General features: G+C 38.1%; 1 protein-coding gene across 1 annotated transcript in view; it reads left to right on the forward strand.

Annotated features, from left to right (window-relative positions):
* The window catches only part of CPQ (carboxypeptidase Q), a 544,933-nt gene that overhangs the window by 196,667 nt on the left and 323,494 nt on the right, over window positions 1-24,772 (forward strand). The window contains exon 3 of the mRNA XM_055286849.2: window positions 7,296-7,503. Coding sequence (XP_055142824.1) covers window positions 7,296-7,503 — 208 coding nt within the window. The remainder of the gene's footprint in view (window positions 1-7,295; window positions 7,504-24,772) is intronic.

Genomic DNA, 24,772 nt, shown 5'->3' on the forward strand with positions numbered 1-24,772 from the left:
CAATGTTATTGTGATTCCCATTTCACAGGATGAAAAAAGTTAAGTAGCTTATTCAGGATTAAAAGGCTGGTGAGCTTTATAGCCAGCATTCAAGCCCGGGTATGTAATGATAGGTACTTCTTGTTATTGACAAAGAAATCCTCTGCTTTAAGCATATATTGAATAATGCATAATGTAATAAATACCCTGTTTTTTTTTTTTAAAGTTAGAGTAAGATGTTGGCTTGTTTCACTGAAAATATTCAACTTAAAATTTTTAGAAATGTCTTCTTAGTTTTAAATGATCTGATGACTAAATTTCAGTTTATATAAAACTTTCCCTCATAAAACAATCATTACACAGTTTGGGCACTATGCTTGCTGGAGTATAAAACCCCATTGCAGTAAACAGTGTGTCATCATGCTGTTACTGAAAGTGGCCTACTATGCTTTATCTCCACTGCCCTGTCCCAATCTAAGCCACTGTCACCTCTTGCCCAGAATGTGGCAGTAGTCCTTTCAACAGTCCTCTATACCTTTTCTGACTTCCTCCAAGCCTTTCCTCAAGCTGAGCCTAGTGATATTTTTAACTGTGAATGTGAATTTGTCTGACTTCCCTATCCTTACCCAAAGTCCTTAATACAAGTCTCCCACGTGATATCACCCTGCAAACGTGGCCAGCCTTCTGTCGTCATTCTCTCCCTCAATTTCTGCTTACTTTCTCATCTTAGTCCTCTCTCCTACCCACCCTCCAGCCAGTGTCTCCTAGTCAATTGGCACTCATTTTTCCCATCCCAGCTTCCCAGGGAAGCCAGCCATAACCCCCGGACCATGATAACTAGCCCATTTTAGTCTACTGTAGCCGGCAACTCACATCCATATCCCACCCATTGCCACACCTGGATTTTCCTCTGTAAATACTGCTTGAAGCTGACTGAGGTGCATTATGCCTTCCTACTGCTCACTTTACCGGGTTAGATGACGGTGGTTTTCATGAAAGCCCTCCCTCACCCACTCACATTAGTCACCTTTACAAGGAAACACCCAGTGATTAGAGAGAAAGCAACCACCATGTCAGCCATGCTTCAAAGCAACCATATTCAAAACAAGTTGTTTTTGGAAAAGAGTATATTTCATGTTTTAGAATATAAATGTTCCCTGTGATAATTACTAAAAGAAATCAAGGTACTCAAGTCTGCGTGCCTGTTCATGCTGCTGCAAAAACAATGGGAAAAGTTTGGATTTTAAGGCAATCCAATTTCTAAGGACCAGAAGCAGTCTATGCTTATGGCTGCTTGTTGCTAGTTGGGTTCTTATAAAACTGGAGTGTCCTGCGTTTCATGTTGAATTGAACATAATGGGCCTGTGATAGGCACCTCTCCACTAAATAACAAAAGTCTCTGTATAAATTCAATATTTTAGAAATCAAAGTAGAGAGGATGCTTTTCTTGTGGCTTGTCCTCAGGTATCAGTACAGCAAGTGGCTCTCAGCACACCACCCAACAGGGCAGGCAGCTGGCTCTCTAGAGATAATTATAATTTATTGTGCCCATGGATTTTGATGCAGTGGGGTCTGGGCTCTCTCACAAGGTCAACAGAACAGGTCTAATTTGAGCCAGATCTCAGGAGACACAGTCCGGAGAGGATGGGTCATGTGCCTTCAGTTATCACTTGGAGTTGCACTTTGCCCCTTGTTCCTCTTTCTCTCAACTAGTAGCTGAGTTTTAATTTTTTTCCCTGAAAATTTATTCAAAGAGACTGTTTTCCTTTTCTTCCTGGAATTCACAGAATGAAGATGGTGGTCCATAAATACCTTGGTTAAAAGTTGGAAGATCATAGAGTGTCCCACTGTCTGTTTTGGGGCCTGGCAGGAAGCCTCCTAATCACTGTAAAAGAATAGGTGTTTCATCTATTTTTGTCTTCTCTTCTTTGTTCTCTACCTGAAAATGTCCTTCCCTCATTTTCAGGCTACTGAAATCTTGTAAAGCCTTCTTAAAGTTTCTTCTTTATAGGAAACTTCCTAGATTTCTTCCCTTAGTCAGAATTAATGCTGATTTATGTTATCTCATGAAATTGTACTTTGTACTTTCATTTAGTGCTGTGACTATGTTCTTTTTAAAGTTATTGTTTACCTATTTTTTTCTCCTCCAGATTATACAATCCTTAATGGTAGTACTGGAATTTCCTTGTTTTCCTATTGTCCACATTGCCCAGCATGAAGTTTTGGCCCAGTAGGAAGGCTATACATTTGCTGAATTAATTTGGATCTGTAAGGCCATTGCACAATCACAATATTCTCCATAAACAAATGGACACTCAGAAAGAACTGTTGTGATGTTCTTTTATCTGCCTTCCATGAATGTGCAGTTTCCTTACCACTTCAAGCCAAAACACTGAGTTTCCCAGAACAATTGTTTCTCTTCTCCATAACTCTGAGTTCTGGAAAAATCAGCCATTCCATGGACCTACTTATCTTGCATAGTGCACACATTAGAAGATTATGTGATAAGAGTAGAAAGCTAGGCTTCCTTTGGGTAGGACTAGACTATTTCCTGTTCAGGGGTTAAGACTTCTGAAATCAGAATCAATTTTCTAAAATGTACCACATTAAATTGAGCCCATAGACATGTTTTTCTGTCTGTAAGTCTTTTTATTTTAATGGTAGAAAATGTTGTAAGATTATTTCATTATCTTCTTATTCTTAACGGTTTTGGGGAAGAATCAAATCAGGAGAGACTGAGATTGGAGTCTCTTTATCAAATTCTCTATAGAATAGATGATCTGTGCCAATACCACAGCAGTCAGCAGCTGTTGTCTGTGCTAGGCAACCACAGTAGTAATTACACACAGGTTAAGTGGCTTAAAAAAATTGATTGGTTTTGAAAATTGGTTGTCGAAGATAGAAAGGAACCTGAGGATTTTTATAAGTTTTTTGTGATATAATAGACTATAGCCAAAAGAGTTACTTTATAATGAGTATTTTTAGCTTCAGTCCCATGTTCTCTTCAGAAATTAGCTATTATAATCCTTTTCATTACTCTAACAGAGTCTGATGTCTCCTGTCCCAGAATGAAACACCCCTCCCAACTCCCTTATTAAGAGATTGGGACCTAGTGTGATTAACAGCACCCTGATCGATGAGCAAGATTCTTATAGATTAAGGAAAAGAATTGCTGACAACTTAAGCAGACTTTTATATACCTATTTGTTTTCCTTCCTAATTCCTCTTAAAATGAAAATGCCAAGGTTTTCTTTTGATATTTGTTACATTTGTGAAAGAATATAACAATGCAGTTAATGGGAAGAGCATGACCCCTGGATTCAGATATCCAATAGTTACAAATCTCAGCTTCAGCACCTAGCAGTTATGTGAACTTTCTTCTCTGCACCTCAGTCTCTTCATAATAACTACTTTGCAGAGTTGCTGTGAATATTAGTGTAAACAATGGACATTCAAATATAGCTATTACTATTAATATCATCATCAATTATTCTGACCTATAGAAATATGCAAGTTCCTTGGAAGTATACATTGTTGGAGAGTGATCAGGGATGGGGTATTATACTTTTATTTTTTCGGTTTCTCTTCATTCATTCAGTGGGTTGTGGGTATGTGTTTGTGTGTGTGTGTGTTTCAAATATTATATGCTAGGCACTATTTCAGGCACTTGGAATTTACATTATTGTAGGGGTACAACTGGAAACTGATAAATGCTGTAAAAAAATTAAACAAGCTAAGAGGTATAGGAGGTTGGGAGTGAGTTGCAATTATTAATAGGGACATTAGGGTAGGCATTACTGTGAATATGACACAGGTTTTGTGTTCTTAAAGGTTTTCATGAACTATCTTTTGGAATGGGAGGATGGGAAGAAGGGAGATGAGAGTAGAGTAAGAGCTTGCTGATTTGTAGGCAAGCATGAATATTCCCTTTGGTATAAGGTGTCAAAACACAAACTAATATAGAAGAGTAAAATTTTCTAGGTGATCTAGTTTTATTTTATTCCATTTGAGCAAAAATCTTCCTAAAGTATTTTGTACACACCCTGCCTTCCCAAACAATGGCTACTGAATACAGTGGCCCACCTTGTCTGTGACTGCTGGAGGAGGTCATCACCATGACTCACATCTGTTATTGGACTTTCATGAAGCAAGTCCCTCAGGGCCAGAAGAGATGCTGTCATCTGTTTGTCCTATGCAATGGCCTGAGCCTGCAGTCATTGTGAGTTCTACCCACATGTGGCTATTTAAATATATATATAAATTAATTGAAATTAAATGACATTAAAAATTCAGATTCTTAGTCACTCTAGTCACATTTCAAGTGGTCAATAGCCACATGTGGCTAATGGCTACTGTGTTAGCACAGATATCAAACATTTCTGTCACTGTAGAAAGTTCTCTTAATGTTAGTTATATGTTTCTGACTCCAACATTGTTTTGTGTGGTACTGTTGTCAGTTTTCAGACCTTATTTCCTCTTTTTGATTTGTTGTTTCTCATAGCTGATAAGGTTTAAATGCCAGATGTAGAATTTTGTGTAAAGTAAGGGTAACCAGGCTCTAAGAGATCAGAAGAGCTTTCTTGTGTTCAAGTTTTTGTACTTGGGATTTTTATTTCTATTCTGAGTGCCCCAAGGCCTCTTTTGCTTGGTTATTGTTCTGCAGCTATACTGTAGGTGTAAGGGAATCAGACTGCTGAGTTCCTATGGGAGAAGGGCTATCAAACTTTAAAGGTAAAATTGAACATTCATGGAGATGCTTTAGATCCAGTCAGCAGACTCTTATTTGGAGCAGCACAACTCCAGAAGTGCTTAATGACCAACTGGCTACATGTACGCCAGGCACTGGGTTAGTCCCTTGACACACAAACAAAAATGAACATGGACCCAAATTGAGGAAATTACAGTTTAAGGGGTAGAGAGAGTTTCATTAAGTCAGTTCCCGGATATGTCCCAGGTACCCTGAAAGTCCAGAGGAGGGCAGTACCTGATCCAGGCTTCCCTGATGTTACAGGAGACAAGAGGCCAGGGAATGCTCCCTAAAGAAGTGATTCTTGAATGGAATCTTGAGGGATACATAGGTACTGGTCACATGATGAAGGTGGGAAAAGGTGTCTTTATAGGTAGGTGTCTGTATAGGGAAGAGTGTCTGTATAGGTAGGCAGACTTTGGATGTTGAAATGATGGGTTTTCGGCAGAGGCGGAAATGGGGAAGAGGGGTTGGGGATGGTGCCTGGGGCAGATCTGACTCTTCAGTAGTTAGACTTGTTCACTTAGGCTGGAGGCTGGGACACCGGTGATATGGGAGGGCCAGGGAGTAGAGACCTGTAGTAGTTCAAAAGAGAGGTAATGAGGGCCTGCTATGAGAGTGTAAGGGGGTTGAACAGAGTTCATGATTTCAGTTGGTATTGATTTCTAAGGAGTAAAATTATCAGTATTGGGGGATTGATTAGATATGGGGGATAAAGGAGACAGAGGAATCAGAGATGATTGTGAGTTTTCAGAAAAACAGATTAATTTAAACTCTTCTTCCAAGTTCACAGTGATAGGTTTTGACCTGTAGCTGCTACTAGTGATTTGCATTGGCAACTGTGGTGTCTAGATTAGGTTTTGGCACTTTAGGACTCCACTCTCTTGTTTGTTTAGAAAAAACAAACAAACAAACAAAAAAAACTTGAATGGAAGCATAGACCATAGTGAAGTACCACCCTCATATGACTTTAATTTCACAGTGGCTTATGAAAATTTATAGAAGTTTGGCTTCATTTCTAGTGGCTCCAATCCAGATGCCAAAATTACCCTATTGTTGTGACATCCCTTGAGTGGACCATCTAACCTGTTATTATTAGGAGCAGCTGAAAACCATCAGCCAAGTTCCCATACTATGCCAACAATAATACCAGTCAAATTTCAAGGTAACTCCAGGTTTCAGAAATGTATGAATCTCAAAATCTGTCTAGCCAAACTCTTATTTGTATTTTTATGCATGCATATTATATGAAAAAAGCTAGTGTTTTCCTTACTCCATAATTATACATTGCTTCTTTTAGACTATAAATTGAGTTCTCAGTGTTGGTGAAGGCATACCTATAGATCTGTAGCCGATCACTTTAAAGTGAAAATAGAAATTCAGTCTGGGTCATGGTACCAGGGGAGTAGCCAGCCCAAAGGGCCCGTTATGATGAGGCCTATATTGAAAGCAAAAATTCTTGCATACCTGTAGTGCATTTTAAAAGGATTTTCCAAGTAACAGTTAACGTTTGTTAAGCTTTCAGAAAAACTTAGTTATCTAGTTTTTAATATTAAGGAAATATGGAAATATATGTTGATACTTTGTTTTTTTACTGACATACTTCATGACTGCATGGCTAAAGCCACAAAACACTAGGCACCTACCACTTTCTTTCTTTTAGATATATGTAGCCACTGCATCTGGCCTTTGTTGCCAAATATTTTTTCCTTTCTACTCTGACTGCTCCATCAATTTGGATCTTTAATGGTCCGGCAAATTTTGAATGATTTCTTGGAAGATGTGAAACCCCGTTCCCTAATCAGGAAGATGTGGGCAAGTCTTATGGTATGAGAAAAGAAGGGACATCTCTTCTAACAAAGACAACAGGATTATAGCGCCATTACACAACATCTTCAAAGTTTTTATTTGAAAAATAATGATGTGTTTGGTGATGAACAAGTACCGTAAATTGGGAAGCATGGGAAGTTTCCACTCTTTAAGAATGTTTTCATACAAAGGAGGAAGGAAAGCTTACTTTTTATGGTTCTTGAGAGAGATTACATTAACCATTTGTTAAAAGTTTCATTTATGAAGAACATTGGCTTCTAAGAGTATTCTTCACACACTGGCATCCTTTGTATGATGTTGTTGTAGGTTGTTTAGCAACATATCAAAATAGTTATGTAAAAAGATTAATATGTGTTTCATTAATCCTAAGGAGAGCTTTCTGAAATGCATTTTTAAAAATAAATGATTAGCATCATTCTTTGAAATTTGTGACTTCTTAGGGTGGGAAAGAATTAAAAAAGAAGCTATCTTTTCAAGCAGTTTGTGATTTAATACCAGCTGGTCAAGTGAGTTGAAAAACCTTATGATTTTTATGTTATATTATTTTGAATGCCTTTTCACTCTCTTGGGAAGTTGGCTAACCCCACAATCTTTTTCCTATGGTAAATGGCTCTAAAACCTTGATCTTATACCAGTTTGCCAGATGTAGCAGAAAGAGCATGTACGTGACCTTTCATGTGCCAATTCAACCCAGCTGATGGGAAACTGTAAGTTAATCTTGCATGACTTTTATTTCTAGGCATTACAGCAGAAGTTCTGGTGGTGACCTCTTTCGATGAACTGCAGAGAAGGGCCTCAGAAGCAAGAGGGAAGATTGTTGTTTATAACCAACCTTACATCAACTACTCGAGGACGGTGCAATACCGAACGCAGGGGGCAGTGGAAGCTGCCAAGGTGGGGGCTTTGGCATCTCTCATTCGATCCGTGGCCTCCTTCTCCATCTACAGGTTTGTCATAATGTTCATTTGAACTCCTTTCAAAAACAAGGGTTTTCCATGAAGGAAAAGTCCTTATGAAATAAAAACAAACCATTCAAGTGAAAATACTTATTGTTCATGGAGTTTCCCCCCCCAAACACACACACCCATTCCACATTTGGTCATTTGTTTGTAATATCTTCTTTGGCTTTTCTGGATTCCAAGCATCATTTGTGCATTCCTTTAAAAAGCTTTAAAGCTTTCCACATCCACAGTGATCCCATTACATTCCTTATATAACTAATATATTATGTATTTTCATTGAAGGAAGAACTGCGTTCATGTCTGCATTTCATCAGATTCCTAATGACTTCAGAGGGAGCCAAGCTGTTTTCCATGTTGCTAGAGAAGTGGAGTAAAAAGAGAGTGGGTGACATAATGGGGGCCATCTATGGTATAGTGAAGAGTTAGGGAATTAGAGGACCTTGGATACAGACTTGGCTCTGCTCCTGAACAACTATGTGGTCTTAGGAATGTTTCTTAAACTTCTCTAGGCCTCATAATTTTCTTCTATTAACCAGGGATAAAGAATAATAACAAATGTACAAAATAATTTTGAGATTAAATGAGGTCGACTTGAAAAAGATTCTTAATTATCTGTAAATGATTATCTACAAAGGTCCATATAAATATTTGGTAATATTGTTTGAGACTAACATAAGACTTGTCTTTTTCTTTGTAGTCTTGATTGAGGTAATGCCAAATAATTTTATTGGCCCTCAGTCCTAGGACGAAATTCAGTATTACAGTGGATAAAAAGTCTGAAAACTGAGATGTAGATGTTCAGTCTAGTTTAATAGCTATTATGGCAGTGTCATACCTTAAGGATAAAATATCTGAGAAACATGGGGAAAAGAAGCATAACTTTAGTGTGATAGCCTGGCCTAAGTTTTTTTTAAAATGCAAAAATAATAGCAGATGGGTTTGTTTGGGTCTCAAGATTGGATTTTTAGTATCTATTGGAAAGGGAAGTTTATTCTTCACAATTGCTGTTTGGAACTGGAGACACAGCTGCTTGACCTTAATTAGCACCCTAAACCCCTGAAAATAAAAATAACTGGGGAACATATGTCAGCAGCTAGGAAACCCAGTCAGAGGAGAGTTGTACAAAAGTGCAGGGAAAAGGAAAGACATTTTCCTTATACAGGGATAAGATATCTTCCCAGGGGAGGAGGATGGGGCATGTTAAAACTACATGTTAGAAAGTTATACGACTAGTTACATTGATGTGATAGTGCTAAAAATAATGTTCTTTGCGGGGTCTTTAGAGGTTTCAAGACTAGTGAAATAATGATTGGACCATATTCTTTTGGATGATTAAGCTTCCCAGGAAGGAAGTCCTAAAATGGCTAGCTTACTTTCCATAATACCTCCATCACCCCTTGGAATAACATACTCAGCAAGCTGTGGCCATTCACCATGATTTCACTGGTTATGAGACTTAAATTATGGAGCTGGTCTGTTGCTTTGTGAAACTGGGTGATTGCCAGAAACCTTTATTTAAGAACTACTACTCATAACACTAATAAATTCCCAAATGAATTAATGCACAGTAATTTGCCAGGATTCACTGGCATTTTTTTTTTTTTTTCTGGCGTAATGAAGACATCTGGAAACCCAAGCTACAACTTAGGAGTACCAGAAGAATTGTCCAGCAAGGGACTTCAGAATCTGTTGCTAGCCTCTAAGACTGATTATAATGTTTCACTGATTTTATAGCCAATCCATATTTCACTGGACTCTTAACTTGTGTAACTCTATTCTTTCAACATTTATAAATACATAATAATGTTGGACTTTACATAGCACTTTAGAATCTTTCACATGTTACTTTATTTGCTCTGACAACAATTCAGTGGCTTATGCAGAAGGGTCATTATTAGCCCTATTTTATTGATAGGGAAATAAAAGTTCAGACAATTAGATGTATTAACATGTTTAAGTTTTGCATCCCAAGAAATAAAAACAAAAATAAAATGAGATAAACTATGTTTGTCTACTTCTAGCATATTGTTTTTAGAACTAAATTTCTTTGATGAGTATTCTATATTCCTACCTCTAATTCCTCACCTTTCATTCACTCTTCAGACTATTATAGCCTGGCTTTTGCCAATACTGAAACAGGACTTGTTAAGGTCGCAAATAACTGCCTACTTGTCAAATTTAATGGACATTTTTCAGGCCATCATCTTACTTCACTTTTATGAAGCACTTGCCTTCATCAACTGCGTTTTCAGTGTTTCTTCTCTTTGGCTTCCATGACTTCTTTCTCATGTTTTCTCTCTCTTGCTTGCTGTCACTCTCACTCTTACACCCTTTCACTCTCTTCTCTATTCCTTCCCTATATCTCTGGCTTCTCACTGTGACTGTTTGACCTGAGTATCCTCATCATGCTCCTATGAGTGTGGTTCATGCTTGTGAAGATGTGACTTCAACCACAATCTACATTGTGGCCATTTCTTTTTTTTTTATTATTATTATTATACTTTAGGTTTTAGGGTACATGTGCACAATGTGCGGGTTTGTTACATATGTATCCATGTGTCATGTTGATTTCCTGCACCCATTAACTCGTCATTTAGCATTAGGTATATCTCCTAATGCTGTCCCTCCCCCCTCCCCCAACCCCACAACAGTCCCCAGAGTGTGATGTTCCCCTTCCTGTGTCCATGAGTTCTCATTGTTCAATTCCCACCTATGAGTGAGAACATGCGGTGTTTGGTTTTTTGTCCTTGCGATAGTTTACTGAGAATGATGTTTTCCAGTTTCATCCATGTCCCTACAAAGGACATGAACTCATCATTTTTTATGGCTGCATAGTATTCCATGGTGTATATGTGCCACATTTTCTTAATCCAGTCTATCGTTGTTGGACATTTGGGTTGGTTCCAACTCTTTGCTATTGTGAATAGTGCTGCAATAAACATACGTGTGCATGTGTCTTTATAGCATCATGATTTATAGTCCTTTGAGTATATACCCAGTAATGGGATGGCTGGGTCAAATGGTATTTCTAGTTCTAGATCCCTGAGGATTCTCCACACTGACTTCCACAATGGTTGAACTAGTTTACAGTCCCACCAACAGTGTAAAAGTGTTCCTATTTCTCCACATCCTCTCCAGCACCTGTTGTTTCCTGATTTTTTAATGATGGCCATTCTAACTGGTGTGAGATGGTATCTCACTGTGGTTTTGATTTGCATTTCTCTGATGGCCAGTGATGAGGAGCATTTCTTCATGTGTTTTTTGGCTGCATAAATGTCTTCTTTTGAGAAGTGTCTGTTCATGTCCTCTGCCCACTTTTTGATGGGGTTGTTTGTTTTTTTCTTGTAAATTTGTTTGAGTTCATTGTAGATTCTAGATATTAGCCCTTTGTCAGATGAGTAGGTTGCAAAAATTTTCTCCCATTCTGTAGGTTGCCTGTTCACTCTGATGGTAGTTTCTTTTGCTGTGCAGAAGCTCTTTAGTTTAATGAGATCCCATTTGTCGATTTTGGCTTTTGTTGCCATTGCTTTTGGTGTTTTAGACATGAAGTCCTTGCCCACGCCTATGTCCTGAATGCTATTGCCTAGGTTTTCTTGTAGGATTTTAATGGTTTTAGGTCTAACATTTAAGTCTTTAATCCATCTTGAATTAATTTTTGTATAAGGTGTAAGGAAGGGATCCAGTTTCAGCTTTCTCCATATGGCTAGCCAGTTTTCCCAGCACCATTTATTAAATAGGGAATCCTTTCCCCATTTCTTGTTTTTGTCAGGTTTGTCAAAGATCAGATAGTTGTAGCTATGTGGCATCATTTCTGAGGGCTCTGTTCTGTTCCATTGATCTATGTCTCTGTTGTGGTACCAGTACCATGCTGTTTTGGTTACTGTAGCCTTGTAGTATAGTTTGAAGTCAGGTAGCATGATGCCTCCAGCTTTGTTCTTTTGGCTTAGGATTGACTTGGCGATGCGGGCTCTTTTTTGGTTCCATATGAACTTTAAAGTAGTTTTTTCCAATTCTGTGAAGAAAGTCATTGGTAGCTTGATGGGGATGGCATTGAATCTATAAATTACCTTGGGCAGTATGGCCATTTTCACGATATTGATTCTTCCTACCCATGAGCATGGAATGTTCTTCCATTTGTTTGTATCCTCTTTTATTTCATTGAGCAGTGGTTTGTAGTTTTCCTTGAAGAGGTCCTTCACATCCCTTGTAAGTTGGATTCCTAGGTATTTTATTCTCTTTGAAGCAATTGTGAATGGGAGTTCACTCATGATTTGGCTCTCTGTTTGTCTGTTATTGGTGTATAAGAATGCTTGTGATTTTTGTACATTGATTTTGTATCCTGAGACTTTGCTGAAGTTGCTAATCAGCTTAAGGAGATTTTGGGCTGAGACAATCTACATTGTGGCCATTTCTAAACCCCTCTCTCCCATCCATACCACTGCTGTGAGCTCTAGGCCTATATATTCACCTGCCTGTGGATTCTTCTTTGGGATGTTCCATAGCTATTTCAGTTTCAATTTTTTTCAAAATTGACCTCATCCTTCATCTTCTAAGTCACATTGTCCTTTATTGCTTTTTTCTTTCTGTGTCCATTATTTCTAACAGACACTGAGTCTCTTAGGTTCTGCTCTTTATCAGTCATTTCAACAATTACACACGGAGCAGCTCCATTTCCCAGTGTGACTCCACATTCCAGCAGTCAGGAATTGCTAACACTTTTCCCATACACCACATTTCCTCAGAGTTTTGTGACTTTGCATGTGCTTTCTCCTCTGCAACCCTCCATTTCTCTTCTCACTGCCACACACTTATGAGTTTCTTCCTCTGGGGATCCCTCCCTGATAGCCACTTGTGGCCCAGGTGAGTTACCTCTTTTTTGGTATTTCCACAGACATCGTCCTGTGCATGCTCTGTATCATAATGTCTTGGAAGTACTGATAGTTTTGGTTCGTGCTTTGGTAGAGTAGACTAACTGTTGTAACAAACAGCTTCAAATCTCAGTCACTTCACACAATAGGAGTCTCTTGCATGTTCACATAATGGTTTCAAGGGGGTGGTCAGAATGTGGCCTTCTGCTCCTTTCCATCTGTGGCTCTATCATTTTTGAGATCTGAGTTCTCTGCAGAGTCTTCTGCATTCATCTGACACATAAGGGGATGGAGAGAGAAAGTCAATAACCTAGAGGGAGATTTTCCATGGTTATCCATATCTAGGCCTGGATATGGCACACCTCACTTCTGCTGACATTCTATTGGGCAGAATGCCATTACCTGGAGGCTAGGAAATTTGGCCTATCTTTATGTCCAGGGTGAAAGGAAAGTGAATTTGGTGAAATACTGCCCAGTCTGCCCCAATTGCCTGTCTCCATGCTAGACTCTAAGTTCCAGAAAGACGTTGATTACATGTATTTTTTAACCTCTGGGTTCCTATCATCTAGTATAATGTTTGAAACATGGTAATAACTTAGGAAATGTCTACGGAAGAATGAATTTGTCTGAGGATGTAGAGTAAATCATGGCAGGGCTCTCTTAACAAACCAGCTGACCCAGTTCCTGGTGCTCTTTGTCCGAACTATGTAACCTATGTATAGTAAGTTTGAAACAACTTGAACTTTTAGGGTACTTCTGCATTTGGAGGAAAATATTCTGATGCCCAATATGCCAGATTATATATTTATTCTGCCACAACACTTATGAACAAAGATGTTTTGAGTTGCTGATTAAGGAAAATAGCCCCCTTCTCTCTGAAAAGCGTTTCACCTCTGGGGAGTTGGTGATACTGGATTTCATCTAAAAATATTATAGAAGTCAGCAACACTAGAGAACATAATATATATATATAAAAATTATAATTTGTTGCTGCTTGGATTCAAAATTTGAGAATCCCCTGGAGGGTAGTTTGATTTGACCAGTTTGATTGGACACTTTTTGGTACAATCATCAGTATCATCAGCCCTTTTGGGTCTGCAGTGGTCACACGGTTACATGATAAATGTCCTGAAAAAATGTCCGTTGCTTGTTGTCAGCATCGTCTCCAGGTTCATTATTGTTATTCTCTGTGTTGCCATTATTAGTGTTCTTGGGCTGAACTTTACTTCTAGGAGATCTTCCCTTTATTAATGCTTTTCTAATGACACTTCTTTCCATCACCATTATCAACTGAGACCCCCCCCATTAGAGCGTTTTTAGTTTTTCTGATGGTAAAATACCTTTCTTTACTTTTGACATGGGAAATATATTTTAAGAATAAATGCAATTAATTAGAGATTTAAGTCCCACAGAGGAAAGCTTCTCTATGGAACAATTAGTCTTACATTATTTCTCAAATTTATCATATTGTTTAGTACATATTTCTTGAGAGCTTCCTAGTAGCTCAGAAATTTCCAAGTACTGGGATTACTAAGGTGAATTCCATATATTTTTTGTCCTCAAGAAATATTTTTATGTAGCCAAAAGAGAGGGGGGTAAGAACATGTAAGTGATTAGTGTTTTTTTTTTTTTTTATATTTAGTGCTAAGTGAATGATTGGGGGAAAGGGATAAAGAAAGGAAATTACTATTTATTAAGCACTGACTTTGTACTATTCTAAAGGGTTAAAGAGTTTGTCTCAATTAATTCTTTATGTAACCCAATAGAAGTAGATACTGTATTGGTATCTCTTTTACTGAAGGAGAGACCGGTTCAGGATGATTAATGGCTTATCATGCTACACATCTAATGAAAGAACTAGGATTCAAACTCAGAGTCTCTGGCTCTAACTTCCATGCTGTTAGGTTGTACCAAGCAACCTGGAGAGCTAATGCTATAGGAATCTAGAGGAGATAACAGAAATCTGATTGGGGTTGGTTGCACTGACAATGTAAATTTGGGGTGTGTTCAATAAAAAGGCAGACTTGACCAAGAGAAAAGAGGTGTAAAGACTCTCTGTAAATATCCAAGCAAGGTGGGAGTGCATGATATATTTGGGTAAAACACAAGCAGATCAGTTTAGCTGGAGCCAGGCCTCCTAGGGGGTCAGAGAAATGCAATTTTGGGGTGAGAGGAAGAGACCAGGCTTGAAGAATTCAGGGTAGCAGATTAGGCAGTTTTAAGTTTAATGTGGAGGAACTGGAGAACCATGGACTGTGTTAAAGATATGGGGTGAATTTTATAGCAGTGGTTCTTGAAGTGTGGTCCCGGGAATAGCATCATCAACCTACCTAGGAGCTTATTGACGTGCAAATTTTAGGCCCCACCTAATACCTGTTGTATCAGAAAAGCTAGGAGTGGGGTCCAGCAATCTGGTTTAACAAGCCCTCCAGGTGATTCTGATACACATTAAAGTTTAAGAACTACTGTTTTAGAAAGATCAATTTGGCCGTTGTGCATAGCATGCATTGGAGAGGGAAAGACAGGATACTCCTCTAATAATGCAGATATGAAGTAATGAGGGCATAGATGATGGCAATTGGAATGGAAAGAAATCAGCAGGAGGCATAGTATGAAAACATTAGAACTTGGGGATTGATTGGATTCAAAGGGGGAAGGAGTAGGGGTCCAAATTGATAGGCAAGGATAAAAATCTACGGGATGAATCTGTGTTTAGTTCAGCCCCAGATTTAAAAATCATAAGTTTCTAATAACAATAAGGATTTGTGGTTTTAGAGAAAAACCAGATTTGGTGATATATCTTGTATGTTCCATTAGGCAAACTTCAGCTGAGCAGATTAGCCACCAAATCGTTCTTGTTGGTGGGATGTCCCCCCTCTTATCTGCCAAGTTTTCCCCTCTTTTTGATATACTTTATTCATTTATGTTGCCTATTCGAGTCCTATAGATATTTGAGCTGATGATCCCTGCTCTAAGGATCCCAGCTTGGGGACAGGAGAAGAAGAAATGTAGGGGTCAGGAGAGGGAGCTGGCTTGGAGGGAAACCGGCCAGTTTGGTTTCTAGACATTTTGAGTCTGAGGCAACTGTAAGATAGTCCCATTAATCTGGTCTTTATATTTTGCAAGAAAAACAGTTCAGCATTTCCATTTCTCTGTTGCCACTTTTTAGATCACCCAAGGCAGTTTAAAATTCTAGGCTGGCTTTCTTGCAATGCAGTATACCTTGGGACTTCTGCCTCCTGCTTTCTCAGTATGCGAGCTCAAGAATGCAAAGTAATTTTTATATTAGCCCAAGTAAAATATAATTCAAAAGGTAATTCTACTGAGGCCAAATTGTTTGTTGTATTCCCATTGCCACACATGCATTTTTTTCCTAGTTATTTTCTCCATTGCCCCAGATAGTTGAACAGAGACTGCAACTTTTAATCAGCTAAGGAAGCAAAAGACTTTCTCTTCACTTTACTGTGAAAATTGCATCACCACACTGAGTATGAACTCATTGAGGTGGGAATGAGTTGTTGATAGGACTTGGCTTTGGAAATACTACTGGCTGATGTTTTATATCACTTGGCCTTTGTGTACTGTATTGACAGAGTATAGTGAAGAGGAGGAGGAAGAGGAGCAATTTAGTTTGAAGATGACTAAGAGCTGATTAAACATTCAGCTGGGGAGAGAGAGATGAGTGAATCCAGGTGATGTTTATGGAGTGTCAGAGAGGGAGAATGCTATACCATCTGGTGAGAGAGACATGAAAAAGTATATAAATCAATCTCTGTAATGATACTTAATTAATACAGAGTTGATAAATGACATAATTGAAGCAATGGTTGGGCTACATCATAGAGTTAAATAGCTTCAAAGAGGGTGCTGATTAAAGCCATTACAATTTATAAAACATTCTTCATCTTAAGAAAGCATCTTGATGAGATTTCACATGAACATCTTGTAATCAGAGGGCCAGCTTAAAACACTCAGAGCAGAGGTGAAATGTCTTAAGAGGTTTATTTTGGATGATTTTTGAAAACCAGTTATTCTCAGGGAATAAAAAAGCTTGCTTTCCCACTCCCTTTGTTTTTTAATGGGAAAAAAATTAATGTTGCATTCTTCACTTTTAGACAGTCTCAGATTTTTGATGTCCTGGTGGTTTGGTTCTTAAGCATGACCTTAAGATAATTAGCTATCAAGCTTGATTTAAATTGTTTTGAAATATCATTGCAATTTGGGGGGCATATGTGCCTGCTGGTGAAAAATAAGGAAAATACCACTGGGACTCAAAAACTGTACAAGTGACTCACCTCGATTAGTAGGCTTATTTTGTTTTTGCTTAACTCACTCTGAAGCTCGTAACAGATGCCCAGTAATCAAGCAGAATGCCAATTCTCATCATTCATGCAGGTGGAGGGCCACTGTGCTCCCAAGGGGGAAACCAGAGAAGACCCACAACGAACACTGCGTTTTTTCTTCTCATCATCCTTTTCTTTTCCCCCTTTCTGATTTTTGGAAGGTAGATTCTTTGTTTGGAAAGCCTTTGTTAGAAATTCCAAAATGTTCTTTAATCACTGGATTCTTATTATTGTATCAGGTAGTGTGACAGGCATGCTTCCTCATAATGGATAGAGCCAGATAATGTATTTTGGAGCCTGCATTCTGGAGACTCCATGCCTGTATCTTTGTTCAGCCACTTGCCAGATGTGCCTCAGTGGTGCCTCGGTTTCATCTGTAAAATGGGGGAAATATCTTCTTTGTTTTTCTTCCTGGAGTTTTGAGGATTTTCTTTTTTTGTTTCATTTTGTTTTTGTTTTTCTGAGGCGGAGTTTTGTTCTTGTTGCCCAGGCTGCAGTGCAAATGGCATGAGTTTGGCTCACTGCAACCTCCACCTCCCGGGTTCAAGCGATTCTCCTGTCTCAGCCTCCTGAGTGTCTGGGATTATGGGCACCCGCCACCACTTCCAGCTAATTTTTTGTATTTTTAGTAGAGATGGGGATTCACCATGTTAGCCAGGCTGGTCTTGAACTCTCGACCTCAGGTGATCTGCCTGCCTCGGCTCCCAAAGTGCTGAGATTACAGGTGTGAGCCACTGAGCCTGGCCTTTTGTGGGGTTTAAAAGCAATAATGTTATTAATGCCTGACACATAGTAAGTTTTAAGTACATGTAAAGTTGCTACTATTATGCAGTCTTGTTAACTATTGACTGGATATAGTTATTGAATGAAAAGGAGAAAGGGAGGGAAGCAGGTAATCAGGGAGGGATTGAGGGAAGGAAGAAAGAAGGAAGGAAAGAAGAATGAAGTAAGAAGAAAGAAGAGCTTAATTTAGTTAATGTCACTGTTGTAATTGGTGGATTATAATTGAAGCTGTCTGGTTGGGAGACAAACCCTATGCCATTTAGATCTCTATCTGTTCAGTTTGTCCAAACTCTGCTGGGGTTATGTATTTACTAGTCTGTCTCCCTTTCTGGATTGGCAATTCTGCAGACAGACTGTGTGTCTTATTCATCCGGGTACCCCCAGGGCTGTGCTCTATACCTGGCACACAGTAGTGCTGGAATAAATAAAGAGCTGGAAGCAGCACATCCCTTTCTCTAACATGTAAATTCAAGGTGTCACCATTTCACATTCATAGACATTGAATAATAATGTAGATGAGGTGACTAACCTTTTGAATTGCTACTTATCAAAAATGAATCTCTGGAATCTGAGAGGAGACTATATAGTTATGTAAATTTCAGCAAAGTATTGCAAACTCCATATTACTATGGTGCTTTGTGGGGCTGCTATAATTAATGGTCTGTTTGCATTTCTAGTACAGACTGTCATTTTTCATCTGCTTATAACCTTGATATAAACATTTATTCTTGGCTGCTATTTTGCATTCATAATTGTAAAATATATATAAATGTTAACCTTCTGTTTTCCAGCTTTTTTATTTATCAAAAGCACAGCTCAAGAATCACATCATTGTGGCATTCATTTCTGAATCTCTAGTGGCAAAAAGAAATGAATGCATTTTGAATTCAGGCTTCAGGATTAAGGCAATGTTGTTTGCTTATGCAGTGCCCTTTGAAAAATGTGTAATGTAGCATATGAACCAAAAGACTCCTGAGAAACTTTTTCCAGCTGGTCTTTTTCTATTACTTATGCCTTTTTTATCCCTCTGTGTTCCTCCCCTCCCTCTGTCATCAGAGGGAGTCCTCTTGCATCCATCCAAATGATCCACTGGCCTCTTCAGGTGCCTGGAGAAAGTACCAGCCAAAGGTATTTGTTGGAGTCTATCAAAGGTAACAATACATAGAGTGGGATTCAAAATCAGACAGGCTAGTTTCTAATGCTGGCTCTGCCATTTAGATGCTGTGTGACCTTACGTACATTAAACAACCAGCGTGAGCCTGTTTTCTAATCTGTAACATGTGGAGAACAATATTTACCTCATAGAGTTGTTGAGAGAATTAAATGAAATCAAGCCCTTGAGACAGACTGAAACATGGGAAGTGATCGATGAAATGTAACTGACGTCTTACTTGGCCATGGTCATTATTATCATTGTCATCATTAGATAGTGCTGGGACTAAGCTAGGTAGGTTGACATGAGCTGACTTATCTTAAAAGGCACCAGCTCTAGACAGAGCTCTCCTCAGTGTTCAAAGACTCCAGAGACTTGAGTTCTGTTTATCTCCCGACTTCGGGAGCCCACTCTCCTTAGTCTCCCTCAGTCATTGACTAAAAACTATGCACTTGTCTTTTCCATTCTCTCTGTCCTCATGTTAAATGCTTGATGTTCTTGCAAGCAGTACCAAAGTTGTGATGGCCCAAATCAGTATCAGTGGCCAGCTTACCCAAAATGCAGCAAATGTTCTATTTCAAACAATACCCAAGATATTTTCCACCTCAAGGCCTTTGCACTCACTGTCCCCTTTATCTGGAATGCTGTTTCCCTGCTTTGTGTATGGCCCACTCCGTTTCAGTCTTTACATTTCAACTGAAAGGTTCTTTTGGTGAAAAGCCTTTCCTGACTATACTGAGTAGCACTCTCCCTCAAACTCTCTCACACATAATCTCCTCTGTATGCACAGAATCCTAATTATATTTGGTAATTTCTGTTTATCTACCTACCTACCTATCTAGTTTTTCGGCATGTACTTCTGCATAAAAATATAAATTGCATGAAGACTGGAACTATGTCTTTCGTGTACCTCATTGTATTCTCAGTACCTAGGAGATTGCTGGCACAGGGCAGGTACTTAAGAGATATTCATTGAATAAATAACTATTTTAAAAATCATCTAAGACAATAGAGAACCAATTAAACAGATACATATTATATCATAGCTATTTTTCTGAAGCCACGTTCTAAAGCACCACAGATTTTTTTTCTCAATTTTTTGTTTTGTTTTGTTTTGAGACAGGGTCTTGCTCTGTTGCCCAGGCTGGAGTACAGTGGCATGATCATGGCTCACTGCATCCTTCACCCCCTGGGACCACAGGCACAAGGCACAATGCCTGGCTATTTTTAAAAAAAATTTTAGTAGAGATTTTTGTGGAAAAATATAAATCTATAATAAGGCTGAAAGAATAGTAAATGACTAAACTACTCTTCTGAGATCAGACAAGATCTCAGTGTGGTATGGCCATAGATGTGACTCATATACTCTTTATAAGAAATTGCCTAACTTTTTATTTTTATTTTTATTCTTTGAGACGGAGTTTCACTCTTGTTGCCTAGACAGGAGTAAATGGCACGATCTTGGCTCACCACAACCTCTGCCTCCTGGATTCAAGCGATTCTCCTGCTTTAGCCTCCTGAGTAGCTGGGATTACCGTCATGCACCACCACACCTGGCTAATTTTGTATTTTTAGTAGAGACAGGGTGTCTCCACGTTGGTCAGGCTGGTCTTGAACTCCTGACCTCAAGTGATCCACCCACCTCAGCTTCCCAAAATGCTGGGATTTCAGGCATGAGCCACGGTGCCCAGCCTCCTGAGTTTTTTTTAAGGAAGTTGTACCATTTTATATTTTCAGCACTCATGTGTGACATTTCAGGCTGCTCCACATTCTCGCCAAAATTTAATTTTAGCCTTTCTGGCAGATATGTATTGGTATATCACTGAAGTTTTGGTTTACATCTCCCTGATTTCTGAATCTCTCTTAGTGAAAAGTCTACTCCAGGCTTTTGCCCATCTATAATTTTTTTTTAATTTTTGAGTGGTAGGAGTTCTGTATATAATTTAGATACAGATCTGTAGTCAGATATATGTTTTGCAAATATTTTCTCCCAGTTGATGTCTTGCCCATCTTTTGTGTCATAGAGTCTTTTCTTAATAGTGCCTTTTGATGAGTAGAAGTTTTAAATTTTGAAGTCTAAATTTATCCACTTTTAGTTGCTTTCTTTTATATTCATCTACATTCATTACTCAATATTTTGCCACATTTGCTTTCTCCCTCTCTCTCTCTGTTTCTGGATCATTTGAAAGTAAGGTTGTTATAACACTGAAAACATTTCACCCATAAATATATAAGCATGTATTTCATAAGAGCAAGGACCACCTCTAACATAACTGTAATATTGTCATGCCTAAGAAATTTAGCATTGCTATAGAAATATTATAAATAGTATTTAATTTAAAATTCATCCATATTCAGATTTTCCCAATTGTTTCCCCCAGTAATGTTGTTGATCTTTTCTTTCTGAATTCCATAATCCAATCAAGGACATTTCTTTATTGAAAGGTAGCATTCCACATTTGTAGAGGAAATACATTGTAATTATGGTGGGATGCTCTTGAGACTTTGTGAATCTTAAGTTCTTTAACAAAATTTCACCCAATGAGATTTTAACATCCGTTGATGACCCCTGCCTGAATCAGTCATTGTACTGGAAGTTGCAAATGTTTTTCTAATTCAATTATTTCTATTACAATTATTTGCTGTGTGCTTTTGTAATAAAGAGCATCTGCCTCCTTTTCCTTCTTTTTGTTTCTGATGATCACTTAATGGGTTTTTAAAAAATGTATGTGATAAAATGCATTAATATCATTCTTTTTGATAAAGCATCAAAAATTTCAAAATAATTAATGTAAAAGTTAGCATTATATGATAAGCTTGAATATTTGAAGCACTGGAAGGAATACTCTTTTTATTCATCCAAAGTTACCCAGACTACCACAGATAAGTCAACTAATTAAGAATGTGTAATCAATATCATTTCCTCTGAACTTTTTCATTAACAGCATGAGCTTTGGGGTAATAATCCTGAAGTTATTTTTAGTTTACAATTACCAATGTATAGAATATGCAAATAAAGATCCTTCATCCCATACATAATTGCTGTTAATTGTTAAAATAAGTGAGCAAAATCTCAGGTCCAGCAATTGCTTCTGAGTTTCTGCAGACTGATATTTGTTTTCCTTTTTTTTTTCTTTAAACTATGCAGCTCTGATGTTGAGGAGTATGAAAAGAGCTTTTTTTTTTTTGCAAGAGAAATAAGGATCTTAATATAGGTTTGCAGAGGCCAACAGGGATGTATCTTTAGGATGGGTTTACCTCATATCCGTGTAATACAGAGAACTATAAATTATCCACCCACTCCAACCTCCCCATGTCATCAGTGGTTGTGAAGGGGTAACTAGCCTCTGCCTGGGTGTCAACAGTAATAGTTTAATAGCTCAATGAATGTCTGTTGCCTCACTGGTTACTGCTCCGTAGAGTAAATATTTGACATCGAGGACAAGAATTTAATTTTTAACGTTTTCAACTTAATTTTATTCAGTAAACATTTATTATGTGTCTTCTATATTTCAAGCCAGGAGAAGACCCAAGTTTTATAGGGGTAGGAACTTACATAATTTGGGGGCCTCTTTAAGAAAAACAATACAAAGTTACTTCTACACATTTAGATATAAAATCAACATTTATTTACAATAGGGAAGAAATTATAACAATTTATAAATTTAAGAGAGCCACCAAATACTACAAACATGACAAAATTCAGAAAAATATCTTGTTTTGATTAAATAACTACCTGTCAAGCTGCTGTACTTTGTCTGCATTTTTTATTTGCACATTCTTTGATTGTTCTTTGTATGACAGTGCTTTTCTGTTGTAGTTTCTAAAACAAGAATAAAAAAGGAATTCAGTCTTTCCTCTAGTATGGTTGATCATAATTTAGTTTTTATTATTGATAGTTTGGAAAAGTTTATTTCAGCTTTATAGCTTTTTTATTGGTAGTATCATATACATTTTTAGGATTGTTGTCAAATTTTGGGAAAATGTTATCAAGCTTTGTTCATGTATGGGCTGTAAGATTTCAGGACATTTCATGTTTTTGTATAGTGACAATGAATGAACATCATTCCATTTAGTTTGTTGTCTAGATCCTCTTTTTTAGTGGCATTTTATGCATTTTTGTTATCTTTGTATTTGTCAGCATTTTGTGTCAAACCAACAAGAAATTTCAGTGTTTTCCCAAGGTGATTTACTTTTTCATTATTTGGCTTATTGAGTGATCTATGAGACTACTCATCACAAATACCCAAAGTATGTCTCTTTCTGTCAATAAACTGTAGTTTTGTATGGCTTTTGTCTGGGAATGCCATACTTTGTCAGAATAAGATGTGGTGTGTATTTTAACATGTAATCCAATATGTTAACACAAATAAAACTGTGACTTCATACATAGATGCATTTGCTCTTTGAGCTCTACAAACTCAGGAATTCCGATAAATTCTATTTTGCATGACTTCCTTAAAAATATAAAATTAGAGGTTGTGTTCGCAATAGCATACTCTGAATTACTGAACCTATTCTTGATAGGAGAGAACTTCCATTTTAAGTAGGAATTAATGAGGATTGGTTGCCTCGACTGCAGTTCTGCATATCTGATAACTGGAAGCATTTTCCAGTGACTGGCTTCTGGATCTCCACCACTGTCTTCATGCTTTCACTGCCAGATGTTGCAGGATGCATTCTTGTTACAATATGACCTCTGGCCCTGTGTCTTTGTATTATGACACTAGTAGTCCTGGGACACATTCCTGTACCAGGATGGAAACAACTGTGAATCACCTAAGCACATCCCTGTAAACCCAAGCCAATATATCTCCAAGTCACCTTCTCCTAGCTGGATCCTCAATGCCTATAGTCAATCCAGTGCTGCTTCATATGTTGGGAAGTATGACCGAAAGGAAGTCAGAGTGGATTAAAAGATTCCACACCTGTGGAGTGCATGGATTGATGCAGCCCTCCTAGTGAGGCATCCACAGATGTTAGCTGATAACCCTCACCCTCATCCTCCCCACCATCACTTCTCTATGTTTTACTGGCCTGGTCCAGTTTTTGGTGGTTTGGCACTTGGAATTCTTTACAAGCACTTTGTTTCTATATTGACTTCCTATCATTTTTAGAACCCAGATTTTTTAAATGTTCAAGCTGGATGAACCCTTATACATTTGCTCTACTCTTTCATTTTATAAATGAGGAGCTTGGTGCTGAAGGTCATTCAGCTAAGTAGAAGAACAAGGACACATTTTTTTTTTAGCTCTTTATGCCATCTTTCTTTTCTTTCAAGTCTCCATCAGACTACACCCAGCCTTCCAGGATTAAAGTAAGTTAATTAGGCATGCATTGATTTGATCTCTGTAGGTCCCCTCCAAGTTGATATTTTTAGGAGTTAGAATATTCAATGTGCTCCCCAAATGCTGCGTAATAGTGTTTTTTGCTCCTTTTGATAGGGCTTTTAGCAGAGTGAACTGTTTTGTGGACACTGTCACAAGAAATGGAAACTCACCTTGTGAAAAGGTAAGCTTTCCATGGGCTTTGAGTTTTCCTTTCCTCAGCAGGGGAAGGGCCTGTATGTGTTAGTGTTAGCTGCCTGGCCTTCCTCTGGGGCTTGGTTTTTAATCACCAGGGAGGCAAGGCTGACAAAATGTCATCTATTTGCCTACTAAGGAAAGAAGCTTTGAAATAGACCTCCATTGCTTATGCACCTCAAGTCGCTTAGTTCCAGCTGTATCCATAACATCATGGTGTATTTAAAATACTACTCATTGCAATCCTTTTGAAAAGGGATTCTGATGCTCGTAAATACTCCAAAAAGGCATTATGGTGTTACACTGATTTTTATTTTATTTATTTATTTATTTATTTATTTATTTATTTATTTATTTATTGAGATGAAGTTTTGCTCTTGTTGCCCAGGCTAGAGTGCAACGGTGAGATCTCGGCTCACCACAACCTCAGTCTCCAGGGTTCAAGCAATTCTCCTGCCTCAACCTGCCTAGTAGCTGGGATTACAGGCATGTGCCACCACAACCGGCTAATTTTGTATTTTTAGTAGAGACAGGGTTGCTCCATATTGGTCAGGCTGGTCTCAAACTCCTGACCTCAGGTCATCC

The sequence above is a fragment of the Symphalangus syndactylus genome, chromosome 7, assembly GCF_028878055.3.
Source record: "Symphalangus syndactylus isolate Jambi chromosome 7, NHGRI_mSymSyn1-v2.1_pri, whole genome shotgun sequence".
Classification (NCBI taxonomy): domain Eukaryota; kingdom Metazoa; phylum Chordata; class Mammalia; order Primates; family Hylobatidae; genus Symphalangus; species Symphalangus syndactylus.